This window comes from Neovison vison, chromosome 11 (assembly GCF_020171115.1).
Source record: "Neovison vison isolate M4711 chromosome 11, ASM_NN_V1, whole genome shotgun sequence".
NCBI lineage: Eukaryota > Metazoa > Chordata > Mammalia > Carnivora > Mustelidae > Neogale > Neogale vison.
The window spans coordinates 64,300,892-64,315,567 of NC_058101.1; the positions used below are offsets into that span (position 1 = coordinate 64,300,892).

At 54.6% G+C, this 14,676-nt stretch overlaps 1 protein-coding gene across 2 annotated transcripts in view; it reads right to left on the reverse strand.

Moving 5' to 3' along the window:
- Positions 1-14,676, reverse strand: part of PPP2R2C (protein phosphatase 2 regulatory subunit Bgamma) — a 127,197-nt gene that overhangs the window by 30,935 nt on the left and 81,586 nt on the right. For both annotated transcript variants that reach the window (XM_044226240.1, XM_044226241.1), the window contains exons 4-5: positions 13,443-13,555; positions 8,723-8,900 (exon numbers count right to left, since the gene is read on the reverse strand). In XM_044226240.1, coding sequence (XP_044082175.1) covers positions 8,723-8,900; positions 13,443-13,555 — 291 coding nt within the window. The remainder of the gene's footprint in view (positions 1-8,722; positions 8,901-13,442; positions 13,556-14,676) is intronic.

Below are 14,676 nucleotides of genomic sequence, written 5' to 3' on the forward strand. Positions count from 1 at the left end.
TGTGGGAAGGACCACCCATCCTCCACGCCCACGAAGGAGGAGAGAGACCCCAGGGCTGGCAAGTGAGGTACCCAGGGCCATGGGTGGGCCACCTCAGAGCAAGGACAGAGTCCTGGCTTCCTGACTCCCAGCTCGTGCTCCTCCCTGCGCCCACCCTTTTCTGGCAGGAGGGCATCTCCACACGATACGCAACCCCACAGGCAAGGCAGCTGGGGCACAATGGACTGGCTCATGACCTGCAAGGGGGGTGCTAGCAGTGTGGGTGGGAGCATTCAATGAGAAGGATGCAGCCTTGGGCTCCACTGATTCAACTAAACAAAGTGTGGTTGATCTAGATGTCTCAGCAGGAACATGCTCTCGGGATGGGGGAGACAGTTACCATGGGGACGGAGCAGCCACCGCACGAGGACGGAGGCAGTTCTGCTGAGAACCACGCCATGAGAAGCCTCCCCCACGGGCTCTCCAGGGACACTGGAGAAGGCCTCCTGCCCATGGAGGCAGTCTTGTTGGGGAATAGCCACCTATTCTTCCTATTTCTCTTCCTATTTCTTCCTTTTTTTTTTTTCCAGCCAGTTTTCTCCAAAAGATGACCTGGCTACGGACATGAGCTAGAAGCACTCTGGCCAAACCGCATCAGTTCCTGGAAAAGGTTCCTGGCAACCTTGGCCTCTGTATGAATTTGCTGCAGGCTGCCACAGCGTGGGTGGCTTAAACAATAAATTATTCCCTTCTAGTCCTGGAGGCTGGAAGTTCAAGATCAAGTTATCAGAATGTTGCCTTCTTTAAGGCTTCTCTCTGTAGGGTGTAGATGGCCCTCTTCTGCCCATCTCCTCGCATAGTCTTCCCCCTCTCTCTCTTAACCTCCTCTTCCTGTAAGGACAACAGTCACAAGGGATTAGGACACCCCCCCCCAATGGATTCCTTTTAGCTTAATCACCTCTTTAAAGAAAGACCAAATATAGTTACATTTGAGGTCCTGGGGATAGGACGCCAACATATGAATTTCAGTGGGACACAATTCAGCCCGTGACAGTCTCCTGCCCTTCTCTGATCAGAACCTTACTAACTATGAGGGTGCAGTCCTGCTTGGAAAGAAGAGCCAGATTGCTGGGGCCATCGGGGGCCATGGAGAGGAGCTAGTCCATGTAACTGCTCACGCACAAGCCCGCTAAAGCCCTTGTGTGTCTTCATGTGTCAAGCCACCAGCCAGCCTATGTGATTCCCAAGTTCCGAGCTAGGGAAGAAAGCACTCAGTTCAGAGTCACAAAGATCAGGGCTTAATAGTCCAGCCCCACGGTACACAGCTGTGTGACCCTCTGGACAACTTCTCCACCTCCCTGCCCCTGCTTTTCTCATCTGCAGAATGGATTGATAACATCTGCTTAGCAAGGCTGTGATAAGGATTTAATGAGAGGACATTAAGTCAAAGGCCCTAGCAATTAAAGTAAATAAAATGACTTAGACATATGATTTTTAAAAAGGCCCTAGCCCAGTTAGTACTTTTAGCAATAATTAAAGTTCTCCAAATCAGAATCAGAGTCTTTCTCTCCCTCTGGGAAAACAGGAAATTAAGCAGGTTGCCAAAGGTGCAGCATATGCCCCTCCTCCCTGAGAAAATAAGAACTTAAGGCTCTGTGTTGAATGGCACGCCTTCCTTGGCTCCTAAGAGCTGAGGGAGAAACCCCAGACAGGACAGAGCCGGGAAGCACACCCAGGAGGCTGCCTTCTCGTGGTTACTGAGAGAAGGCAAACCAGAGCCTCTCTTGACCTCCCCTCCCAGGGTTTCCAGCCCAGCAGTGAAAGCAGAGGACCTCACAATGCTGTCCTGCCGGAGCTCCAATGGGACAGGATAGGAGACAGGACTCCGGGCTGGGGTCAAGGGTGGAGGAATTTAATCAGGAGCATGTCTCAGAAATGCCATGGAGGCCCATCAGGAGGAATCAGAAGCACAGAAAAGGCACACATTCTCATCACTAGAGCCTCTGCTAGGAACACACAGCTGCCACCGCCCATGCACTTGGCCACCTGGGTCAACTGTCACCTATGTCACCATATGATCCCCACTCTGTCCTGCTGTGGGAGAGTACACGCTTTCCCTTAGGATCTAAAAGTAAAGCCAGGAAACATCATTGTACTCATGGGGCTTCTCAGAGCTCATTCCCACACCACCCACAAAATGACAGCCCCATGAGGTGAACCACGTACGGGCTAGAGGTGGAATGACAGCGGCTGTGGCAAAGGCTGTGGCTCTCCTCACTGCAAGGTTGTGCAGGGATGCGTGTGCATTCTGCACCCAGAGGTCCCGAGTCTGAATCCTAGGCCCTGCCACTTCCCAGCTGGGTAACTCTGGGTATTACTTGTCCTTCCTGTGGCTTCGTTTCCTTGTCTATATAAGGGGGATGTGAATGAGGCCTACTCCACAGTGTTGTCAGGAGGTTTAAAGAGAATTGGCATAAGCGATGTGCTCAGAGCTGTGTTGGGCAGAGTACGTCTCAGTAAGGGATGAGGGTGATGGTGCTGTGCGAGGTGGTGGGGGGAAGTGGTGGGGGAGAGCACCCACAGCGCTGGTTGCCTGTGAAGTCAGCACCATGGACAGCTGACAAGCCCTCCCCCCCCACAGGCCCCGCTGGAAGCCCAGCCTTGCTGAGCCCCCAAGCAAGGGTGTGCTGGCAAGAGTTCACCCACATGCTTTCTGGGTGGGAAACAATTTTGGGGATTCAGACCCAGGGCATTTCTGAGCACACATTCCTGTTCCTTCTCTGTAGAGTGGAACTATGGGAGGATGTAACAAGGCAGCTTCTAGGGTGCCTGACAGCAGGTCAGGGCCAGTGTGAGTTGAGTCTGAAGTCCACCAGGCTCTGTGCTCTCTGACCCTTCCACCCTCCTAGCTCCCACCATAGTCCTCTCCTTTGTTCCCTGCATGGGGAACACGCTCAGCCCACAGGTGGCTGAGTGTGGACCGAGGTTTGGAGGCTCTGCCTGCCCCTCATCACCACACCATCCCGCCTCATTTCAGGACCTGCTCCATCAATGGCGATTAGAAATTTGCTCGACCAAGGCTTGGTGCGATACAAGCTTCCACCATGAGAAATTGGTCAGGGCGTAGGAAAATCAATTGAACCATCTTCACAATTCTCCAAGTGCTAAAAATAAAGCAGTGGCCCATCAGCTGAGACCCTCTGTGCAATCTGTTACCTTTATTTAAAAGGCATCAAGTTCCAGAAAAATCACTCAGCGCTGCCCAACTGTCTCCAATGTTGGTATTACAGGATGTGAGAGGTTGTTTAAACAGATGTGGACACAGTGCCGGGTAGGAAAGGGGCTTCAACAATCAGAGACGACACGGCAATTCTGAGAGCCAGTCTCAAAGACCTAAGGAGCTTCTGTTTAGGGGGGAAACACTGGCCACCTGGTGGGCCTGATTACTGCCGGGCCTTTCACAAGCATGACTTCTTTATTCCTTACAAACATCCTTTGGACGAGGAGTTTGGCTTATTTTACACTGGTGGAAATCGGTGGCCAAGGAGGTTACACAATTAATCTGAGCACAGGTCTGCCAGACCTCAGAGCCCAGACCGCTGCTAATTTGTGCCCGGGGTCTCTAGCCCCCCGGAGCCCAGATTTACAAGGAGGTGTCTACATCCTAACACCACATGGACACTGGAATTCCTCTATCCAAAGTCGTTGTGTACAACCATTCCTAAGCACCTACTATGTGCCAGACCCTACCTTATGTATGGGGATACAGAGACGGCTCAGAGGGGGTGTGCCTCATCTCAAGCGTTTCTCCAGAAAATAGGTTGAGGAGGAAAAGCCCGGTGTGACCAGATAGTGTGGGCTCAGAGGGGCTCTGACAGCCCAGGAGGCACACAGAGTGGGCAGAGCAGAGGTGACCTGGTGAAGGGGGCTGTGAGTCACGCTTAAGGGCAAAGGGCAGCCAGCCAGGCTACAAGAAGGAGAAAGAACAATCCAGAAGAGGAATAGCAGAAGTCAGAGCACCTCTCCCTTTAATCCCCCCCAATAACATGAAGGGAACCCCAACGGCCTGAAGGTGTGGTCAGGCCTGATGCACAGGAGCCTGGGGAGGCGGGTAGGGGCCATTGCTGAGGGATTTGGACTTTCTCTAGGAATTGATGGGGAGCCACTGAGATTTTTAAGCCAGGGCCTGACATGCTCAGAGCAGAGGATCTGATGAGCCGCTCTCCCAGCTCTGTGCAGGGCCAGGGGGGTTGGGCTGTGTAGGATCCAGGCAACAGGCCAGGCAGGAACCATGTGGCTGCAGCGGGGCCTTGGCAGGGATGGAAAGGAAAGCCTGATTCCAGAGCCATCCAAGGGGAGGAAGGAAAGGGCTTGGCACCTCCTTCCATCTTGGGGGCGAGGGAGAGGAAGGAGGTGCCTGGCACACACACGGAGGCTCCATGAGCACCGGGCTCCCTGCCTCTCCATGCATAGCAGCCAAATCTCAAATTAGCAACAGAAAGGTCCTCTGAGTCCGCTTCTTCACTATCTGTTCACACTGGTCCAAACAACGCCCACCTTCTCTCCTTTATTAAGAAGGCTTTCCTTTCTCTCAAAACCTTTGCTAGAGATCAATTCTGCTAGGGTGGAAAGTATTTTAAGAAGGTAGTTCCGCAGGGCGCTTGGGTGGCTCAGTGGGTTAAAGCCTCTGCCTTCGGCTCAGGTCATGATCTCAGGGACCTGGGATCGAGCCCCACGTCGGGCTCTCTGCTCAGCAAGGAGCCTGCTTCCTTCTCTCTCTCTCTGTCTACTTGAGATCTCTGCCTATCAAATAAATAAATAAAATCTTTAAAAAAAAAAAAGAAGGTAGTTCCGCAGCAGGAGATTTTTGGGGGATCAGAGCCTGAACCACAGTGCCCACTGGGGCAAGTCAAGACACCGGAGGGCAAGAGTTAAAGGATGGTGAAGCCCCTGGCCCAGAACACCTGGCCATGTGCTTGCCCAAATGGGGTCTCCCAATTTGGAGCCATTCCTCCCACGTTGGAAATGAAACACCTTTTCTAGTTACTTGACGGTGCAAGATCCATGTCGTGGTGGCAGCCCACGGTCCCAACGCCTTTTTTGCCAGGACGCCAGCCTCCGCAGTGCGGGTACCAGGCTCTGCGTGGGCCCCTGGGGCTCATCATACTGGTGGCCAAGTAGCAACAGGCCCCAGGGAGTGCCAAGTGCACCATGGCTCCCTGACAAACCGGTCTCAGCAGGGGAGGTTTCCACAACCACCGCATGGCCCGGGAGACTCCCCACTACCCCTCCACTTAGCCCACACCAGCAGCCCTGCAGATAAATGGGGCTGGAGAAACTGCACAGCACTATGCTTGGTGGTCTCCCAGCACCTGCCAGCTGCTTGCATGCTGGGTAATGTACTTGTTTATTACATGAATGGTTTACTGTCTGTTGGCTCTAGGAAGGCAAAGTTCTTTGTCTATCTAATTCAAAGTCAAAGAGCCTGGCATACAGTAGGCACTCAATAAATACAGTGGTGAATGGCATGCTCCCCAGCATGTGGACAGGGCACAATCCATGTGTTTAAACGGGGCAAGGAGGCACCGCTGGTCATAAGGACTCAGGAGGACCGTGCCTGCCGTCCTGAGGTGGATCAACCCTCTCTTCTTGTTCACAACTAACCTGTTCCAATGTCCTGTGGCCACCTCAGTCTGAAAGATGGTTATTATATGGCCCACTGCCCCACTACTCCACTGCCTCCTGCCCACGGCCAAGCCCCTGCCTGCTCGTTGCTGCTTCCCCCCAGATCTCCTTGCTGGGCTCCTGGGCTCCTGGGCTCCAGGCTTGCCTGCTGGAATCCAGTCCACCCAGGACATACACACACAGCTCTCCCACCGTCCTCACTTGCCACACCCACCCTTGCCCACCACAGCTTGTGTAGGTGCTGCCCTGCTCACAGCAAGAGTGATGTTCCCGACACAGTCCAGAGGCCCCCACGGGCAGGGCCGATTTTCTTTCATTGTCCCTGTGGCCCTGGGGCTCAGCATGGGCCCAGGTCAGAAGAGGCACCAGGAATTAATGGCTAAACTAAAGGGAACACTATCCCTTATACAGCTGCGGGCTTTATGGTTTGTAAGGGGTGAGGGCATTCACAGTGTTACCGAGTTCTTACAGCAGCCCAGCAGCGTTAGTCCGGCCTGGGGCATGTCCCCAGCCTGGTCCTATGACAAGGGAGCCAGAGCTCCAAGAAAGTGGCCACAGCAGGTGGCCCAAGGGCAGGGCAAACACCCTGGGCCCAGGCCATGGAGGCCCGAGAGTGAGTCCCAGCTCTGCCCCCGTCAGCCCAGCCCCCAGTCTCCCTGAACTTCTATTTCTGCACTGCACAATGGGGTGATAACGGGCCACTGCATTCAGCTTTCATATCAACACCAAGGTCAAGTGAGACAGCAAAGGGAACATGGTCGAGTGCTAGGAGGAAGCGCTGAGGACAGCCCGGAACAATCCCTCAAGTCCCGTGCTCACCCTGTTTGCAGACCTAAAGCTGCCATGTGACCCATTTTGTTCTGCTAGGAAACTGGTCAACACCTCAAACTTGGCAGGGGACATCTGGCTGTGTGATCCACCACAGGGACCCCCAACTGCTGGGACAGTGCCTGCTTTTCCCAAGGGGACCCCTATAGTGACCCCCTCCAGCACCCTTGATTCAGGCCTGACCAGTCAGAGCACTGTATCCCACCCCCACAATAGTCACAGGTTCAGAGGTGCCCTTGAGGCCCCCATCAGAGCCCATGGGGCACCATCTGGGGGCTTGGTGGGACAGGTTACAGGAAACTGGTCTCTTTCCTCTTGGACTTTATTCTGGAGGGCAGGGCATGTGCTGTTGGCCCCAGTTTGCCACCATGGGGCACCGGAGATAAGCCAGAGCAGAGAGCAGATGCAAGAAAAGCAGAGAGAACCATCTAATGGCATTGTTTCAGCCCCTGGCTCCAGCTGTGCCTGAAGCCTTCTCATGATCCACAAGTCAGTAAATGCCTGTATTTGATTGAGTCAGCAGGGATGAGGTGTTCTAAGCCTTGCAACCAAAGGAGTCCTGACCCACTGAAGCTCTCAGCACTGGGAACAAGGGCAGGGCCCACTGGGCTTTCAGCGTTAATGGAGCATCAGGCAGATGCCCAGCCCAGCTCTCTCCACCAAGCCAAATCTGAGCTTCCATTCCTTCTGAGCAGCTCCAGCTTCAGCTTCCCCTTGAACTCTGGGCCCACCGCAATCCACTTCCACCCTCCTGGCTCAGAGCTCTCCACCCTTTTGGGGCAGGAAGGAGACAGATGCTTTCGTTTCCTGACACCAAGCACCAGCTCTGTGCTCGGCGCAGCTGGGAGGGGCTCACTGAACGCGCCCGCTGCAGTCCTAGCGGGGAGGGGGTCCATGAGGCTCACAGGAAGCTGGGGGCAGAGCAAGACTCTTGCAGAGGCTCACAGTGACCGCAAAGCCCCACACCCACCCATGGGGCTCAGGGAAGAACATGTGCTTGTTCTCTGTTCCTGTGAGCCCCCTTTCTCCCTGTTCCCAAGGTCTCTCTGCCCAGTGGCCTCCAGCCAGCCCCTGACTCTCAGGGGCCATTCTGACCCTCAGAAGCCATTTGCTACCCTCTGTCTCACCTTCAAGTCCTCCATACAGCTCCTTCCTGCTCCCACACGCCCTCCCGGCCAGCCCTGGCTTCTGCTCTGATGGACACAACCTACTCGTGACCTTAGGTAAGGCAGCAGCAGTAGCAGGCCGGACGCCCCATGCTGGGAGCTCCTGGTGGCAGAAGCAGCCCGGTGCCCAGCACAGAGGGGACACTTGGGAGACTGTCAGCTTGCATGACAGTTCTGGAGTTGGGGGGGGGTGCCTCCTACCCCGTTCCATTGCACATCTGGGAAGCAGACTTCACAAAAGGCAGCTGGACATAAAGGTTGGAGATGGGGAGTCAGGGGTTTGGGGTGCCAGGTGCTGGGTCGGACACTTACTATGTGTGAGCTCTGAGTGGGTTAACTTGGGCTCCCTGGGACTCAGTTTCCTCATTGATACAGGAAGTCATGAGAGCACCTACCTCCCGGGTTGCTGTGAGGGTGACATGAGTTGACATGAACACATGCTGAAGTCAGGCGCAGAGCCCCACTGTGTAGGATTATTATTACTGGCCTGCAAACAGTGACACGGTAGCAACCTGCCTGCTTTGTCCATGGGGGCCCCTCCCAGGCTTGTGCTTGTGTACCAAGTTCTTTCCTCACCAGCCAGCGGGGTCTAGAGTCCATCCTACTGCCCTTAGCTTGCCTAGATATAGGGCACCTCCAGGCAGGCCCCCCTCTGACCCCCTCCAGCTGGGCTCCTGACACCTCGACTATCCCCCTAAGCCGGGACCCCAAGGTTGTTCATCACACACTCAGGCCCCTGCCTTGGGCTGCAGGGAGGAGGGTCCAGAGCAGCCTCCATCTGACTCTCCAATGGGTTTGCCATCCCTCCTCCGGGAGGACAGACCCCAGAACTCTCTCTCCTCTGGGGTCCCCAAGGCGGTCCCAGAACGACAGGGAACACAGCCATCCAGAGAAGGCAAGGGGTCAAATATAACCCTCGGCAGTCATGGATTTAGAGTTTTCATAAATCAGTTCATCAGGATTCCAGATTGGGGCCTCACTTGCTGAAGAAGCTGAGTGAAAGCAGAACTGAGCCAGCACCCCCCTTCCGGAAGCCCCCTGAGAGATGGTGCGGGAAAGGATACTGAAGCTCCTGTCGGTGACAGCCAGGTGCCAGAGGTTGATGCGCAGGTCGTCCGCCGACATGTACGTCTCACAGTCACTGTTGACGGAGATGGAGTTGATGTGGTAGGTGTGGCCGTTGGCGAAGACCCTCCGTGGGCTCACCTCCACCATCAGATCCATGGGCTTCAGCACAGGCACCTGCAGGGGAGGGGGTGGGCTGCAGGATGATGAGGTGACGGAGGGGGGTGGTGCAGGGGGAGGGGGACCCAAGGCAGAGACGGCATGCCGGGGCTACACGATGACAACCAGAGGCCAGGAGTGTGCTTGTGGGTGTCCATCCTGCACAGACTGGGAACAGGCAGCACAATGTGGCCAACATTCTTCACCAGCTAGCCCTACAGGAAAGCTTAGCCTCCCAGGATTCGTTCTGAGTCGGCTGCTGGACATTGAATAAGAGGCCAAACCCCTCAGAACCCCAGATTCCTCGCCTCTGAAATGAAATAAGAAGATACCATGGCAGCCCCCTCCAACGATCCACCATTTTTGTTCCCTTTTCACAAGGAAGTGGCTGCGGAGGCAAGAACTACATTTCCCAGCTGCCCTTGCAGTTGGCTGTGGCCATGTGACTGGTTCTGACCAGTAGGATGTGAGCACAGTGACACTGGGCACGTGGGCCTTCTCTACCTGCATTCCCATTCCACTGCTGGAAGGTGAGGACCTGAGATTTTGGAGTGAAGGCCGTGGGATGGAAGGAGTCTGTGTCCTTGCAGGAGGGTCTTGTGTCCACCAGGAACACCGACCCTGGGCCTTCCCATAAATGAGCAAGACATTTCTGTGTGCTGCTCCCTGTGATGCTGGGATTATCTGTTAGGGCCGCTGGTGTTAGCCTCATGCACACGAACTCCCGCCAGAGAGGGTGGTGTGAGGAGTCCCTGGGACAGCATCACATCCTGTGTCTTGGCTTCCCTCCATGACCTCTGCCTGAAACGATCACCCTCTTTGAACACCAGGTTATGCTGACTCGTCCTGCTACCTGCCAGGGTCCTGGGCCTGGGGCAGCAGTTACCAGGGAGAGTCCCGGGAAGCCAAGCTGAACTGGGCGAGGACACACAGGGGCAGACGGGCTACCAGCCCTCGGGTGGGAGAGAGAAAATAAACCGATACAGAAGGGAGCACGTGTGCGCGTGTGTGTCTATGTGAGCGAGAGTTCCCATAGCACAGGTGCTATGTGGAAAAATAAACAGGTGCAGGGTCGGGTGACAGGGTGGCTGGAAAGGTGCCAGGTAGGAAGGGAAATGAGGAGGGATCGTAGGAGCAGGGCTGACAAAGGCTGTGTGGCTCAGACTTGGGCTGACATGGACCTGACAATCTCCTCCCAGTGGACCTCTCCTGATTGCCCGTCACTCTTAGGCTGGGCCAGGGGCTCCCTGGAGGGGCCACAGTCTGTCATAGGCCTGGCCCCATGACAAGGCTGCTGTCGTATTCCTGCAGTGGCCTGTCGTATTCCTGGGGTGCACCGTGTCTTCTTGTGTTCATCTCTGTATGACTGATGCTCAGCCCAGGATCCTGCACAGAAAGGTCCTGGGGGAATGAGTGGGCAGGTCAGTGAATAAATGAATGGGGTGAGTCCCTTGGGCTCCCCAGGGAGCTTGGTGCTACAGTCAGGGTGCGTGAGCCCTAAATATTCCTCCTCTGGCACAGCACCAGGGGACCCAGCACAAGCCTGTGCCAGCATGTGTGCCTGCTTGTGCACATGTGAGTGTGCATGCGTGTGCATGAGTGTGGGCGTATGCAAGTATGCATTTGTGCAGGTGTATGTGTGGGCATGCACATGGATGTGGGTGTGTGATGCGTGAATGCGGGTGTGTGGGTGTGCACATGTGTGAACATGAGTGTGGATGTGTGCAAAATCGGTGTGCATGCCTGCCTGGCTCTGGGCCATACTTGTGTCGCTGACTCTGGGCCTGAGCTTCTAGGAACTCTACCTGAGATGAGAGCGGGTGGTGTGACTGGGCCTCCGCCTTGCCCATGTCCCCCCCGTGTTGGATATTCTAGGCCAGCTCTTAATCTTCCTTCCTTTTCCTCAAGTCACAGCCACCCGCAGGTCCCCTGGACTCTCTCATGTCACACCTGTCTGGAGAAGGTCAGAGTATCACTGGCCCAGCAAAGTCTTAGATCTCAATCTGCCTCCCCTCCTTCTGGCAACATCACTTCCCCTCTTGGCAGCCTTGGCCTACACCCAGGGCTCTGTCATTTACTGCCATCCCCAAACCATATTTCAGAGTCATTAAAAGAACAAAGGAGAAGAGTGAAAATAAAAATGCCCTGAAGTTTTGGGTGTCTCATGATTAAAACGATTCTTCTCCCCCAACCCTTCTAGAAGCCACAGTCTAGTCAAGGTGAGAGACAGGACAGGAGACATCTAAACACTAAGGACAGAACATTGTGGATACACAAGGCCAGACTGCACAGAAACAGGGTGAGGATTTTTCCGTGGCTTGTGTAGAAACAGCTTCCCAGAGGAGAAAGCTAATAGGGTTTTAAAGGATGAATAGGAGTTCACCAAATCAACAAGGTAGAATGACTCCGTGTCTGTCTCCCTGTGGGGCTGTGCACTCAGTCTGACCCAGCCCACCTCTGAAACCCAGGGAGCTAGCATGGGGCCCAGGGCATAGCAGCTGGTCAGTAAACAACAGTGACAGGCTCCAGCAGGAACAGCTTGGATTCAGTAAAAAACTGCACACGGCTGGGTGGCTTGGGAAACACAAGAAGAGACAAGGAAGACGTAAGAGGAGGAAAGCCCCAGATGCCCCCGTTCTTTCTCCCTTTCTCCTCCTCCAGCCTCAGCGGGTGGTTAAGGGTCATCTTGGGATGTGAGTGAGATACAGAGCAAATTCTCAGATGCTGGGAGGGAAATAAATGGATTCCCGCGGGCCACCGGCTCTGCCGCAAACGCCAAGCCCATCAAGTGGTGATAATTGCATCCTTCCCACCAGATGAAAGCCTCATAAACTTCCTGGGGGCTGGGGGAGACATGGGAGGGAGCACATCACTCCCATTACTCAATGTGGAAGCTAATTGGCCTCCTGGCTTTCTCAGAATTTATTTGCACAATTTGCCAGTCATTTAGAGGCTGATATGCTTAAACATTTATTTCTTCATCTCGGGACCAACATTGATTACTCTTTCATATTTATGACGATTCTCTGCACACGTAGTCAGCGTATACACTGAGCTGCTTCAGGGAAAGTGAGTCCTCATCCCCATTTTGCTGGTGAGGAAACGGAGGCATGGGGCAGGGCCCTGCCTTCAGCCGCCTGACCAACCACTAGTGGACCTGGGAGCCGTTGGGGAGCCCGGGAGAAACGCGAACAGCCCCACGCCAGGCCTCGCCACTGTCCTCCCATCCCCAGCCCCCCGCGGGAGTGGTGCACACTCAGAGTCGTGAGTTGGTCCCCCTCTCCCAGGAGGACAGGCAGCTTGTGCGATGTGACCCAGGCTTTTCCAATCGGCCAAAACATGGAAATCGAAGCTGAAGAGAGGTACCTGTGAGGCTCACTCATGGGACTCAGGCCGCCTCCTCAGAGCCAAGCTGGTCCCAGGAACAGGAGACACTGAGACTCAGACCCAATCCTGCCCCCAGGCTCTTTGTTTCGCTGAGGGCTCCCCATGCCCCAAGCAGGGCTGGGCACAAAACTGGTGCTCTAGGTGTGCAATGCGTAAATAAGTCCAAATGAGCCATGGCACCAGCATCCCCTTCAGCAGACACGAGCAGAGCCCTGCCATGTTCCAGGTTCCGTTCTGGAAGCAAGGGGCAGACAAGGTGGCCTGGCTATGCTCCCTGTGGCTGTGGCCTGCTGGAGATGGACAGGGACAGACTTCTACGGAATCTTCTCGCAGGACACCACTGACCATCCCCACTGCTCTCCCGGAAGGCTGGGACCTTGCTCCCACATCACGGAAGAGCCTGGGATGCTGATTCTGGAGCCAGACTTTCCTGGGTTTGGATCCTGGCTCTTGTTTCATCTGTCAAATGGTATTGATAATCATATGTCCCGTTTATAGGACTTTGGGGAGGACTGAGGTACCATGGGTAGAGTGCTTGGAAGACTCATGCAGGCCACAGTGCTTATGCTCGTTCCAGACCAGGAGTCAGCAGACTCACGGAGGCTGAGTGCCTCCCAAGGCCACACCGGCAGCCAGTGGCCCAGGCAGGATTTGAACCCAGATCCTGGGACTCCAGAACACTCTCCACTGTGTCTCACAGCCTCTGGAAGAAAGAGGAGTTCTTTTGCCTTTTAATCATGTGGGAACAAGAGTTTGCTTTGGCATGGTCCCGCAGCTGAACCTTCCCAGCCTCTTTTCAAATAGCCCTCTTTCCCACTGAGCAGGCGGCGAGAATCACCTATTCCAGGCCTCTCTCGGCCCTTCGGCCCTTCGGCAAAGGGCTTGGAATCCACGAAGTTCAGCCCATGGGTTCTCCAGGACACGTATCACCCCACCTCATCCCCACATCACTTCTGAGAGAAAGAGAATGGCCTCTGCTTAGCTCATGAAGAGCCCAAGGCTAGAGCCAGAGAAGAGCCTGCAGCCTCCCCACAGGGAAACAGCCCAGCCAGGACCCGAACCCAACTCTGGCTCAAATCTCAAAGGCCCCTCAAGTCCTGAAGTCTCACTGTTTCACATATGAAACCCACACTGCTTCCCGCTTGCCAGAACCTCACGCGTTCCACATCTTACCTGCAGTGACGTCACTGTGGACAAGTCCTTAAGCTTTCCTTCTTCATCTTTCAGGTTATATCCCTCGGGCCTTTTATCTCGTTCCGTGATCTTCCATAGTTTGATAGTTTTATCTTTCAAAACAGAGCAAATGCAATGAGACGCATGACTAACACCAGCACGGAGCACAGTTCAGGAGATGGGGTGGCTGGGAATTCCAGTCGTGGAAACCCATACAGAAACAGGGGCCAGCAACTAAAGTACTTTGGAATGCTGAACCCCCCGCATTGAGAACAGCTGTTCTGGAAAGTCCCACAGCCCTGCGATGGACTTTATGGGAATGAAGAACAAACTTCTGTTAAACCACACATACACACACACACACACACACAGAAAAAGAAATAAAAACATAGAGCAAAGCAGACTGCTGGCCATGCTGCAGGTGGGCCTTGTCTAATCAGTTGAAGGCCTTCAAAGGCCTGACACACCCCTCCTCACCCCCGAAGAAAGAGAGAATTCTGCCAGCAGGTGGCCTTCGGACTCAAGCTGTAACATGAGCTCTTCCATGGATCTCCAGCCTTCCACGCAGCCCTGCATATTTTGGGTTTTCCAGCCCCCACCATCATGTGAGACAACTTAAAATATCTCTTCCCATATATCTTATCTGTATGTACATGCGTATCCCTACCTCCACAGCTACACACCTATACACACGCACGCGCACACACGCACACACACACATGCTTATCATATCGGTTCTGCTTCCGGGACTGTAGCCAAAACAAACAGCCTTCTCCGTGGGAGAAGGAAGAGGAGGGAGACAACTGCTATCATCAACCCTTGTAGGTACCAAGGACATGCCGTTTTGAAAGGGTGCAGGTGGAATTTAAACCCACGGTAAAGAAGCTCCTGAAGCTGACCTTCCCTCCCGAGGGACAGGAGGAGAATGAAACATCCCACTCCCATGGTTAAAGGAAAGGAGCACGCATGTGCGACTCCCTAGCACCAGCCCTGTTCTAAGCTACCCTGTGGCTTTTCGTCATTTTGTCCAGTCAGCGCCCCCACAAGGCAGGAATAACCTTGGCAACGCAGATGAGGAAGTGGCAGGGCCGGGATGTGAACCACGTGATGGACTCCTGCCTGAGCATGGCCCAGGGCCAGGCACCCTTAGGGGGCTTGGTCCTGCACTGGGCGCAGTGAAGGATGAGAGCAGCAGGAGACCCAGAGGGCAGGCCCGGGGTCAGGAGGGGCTGGC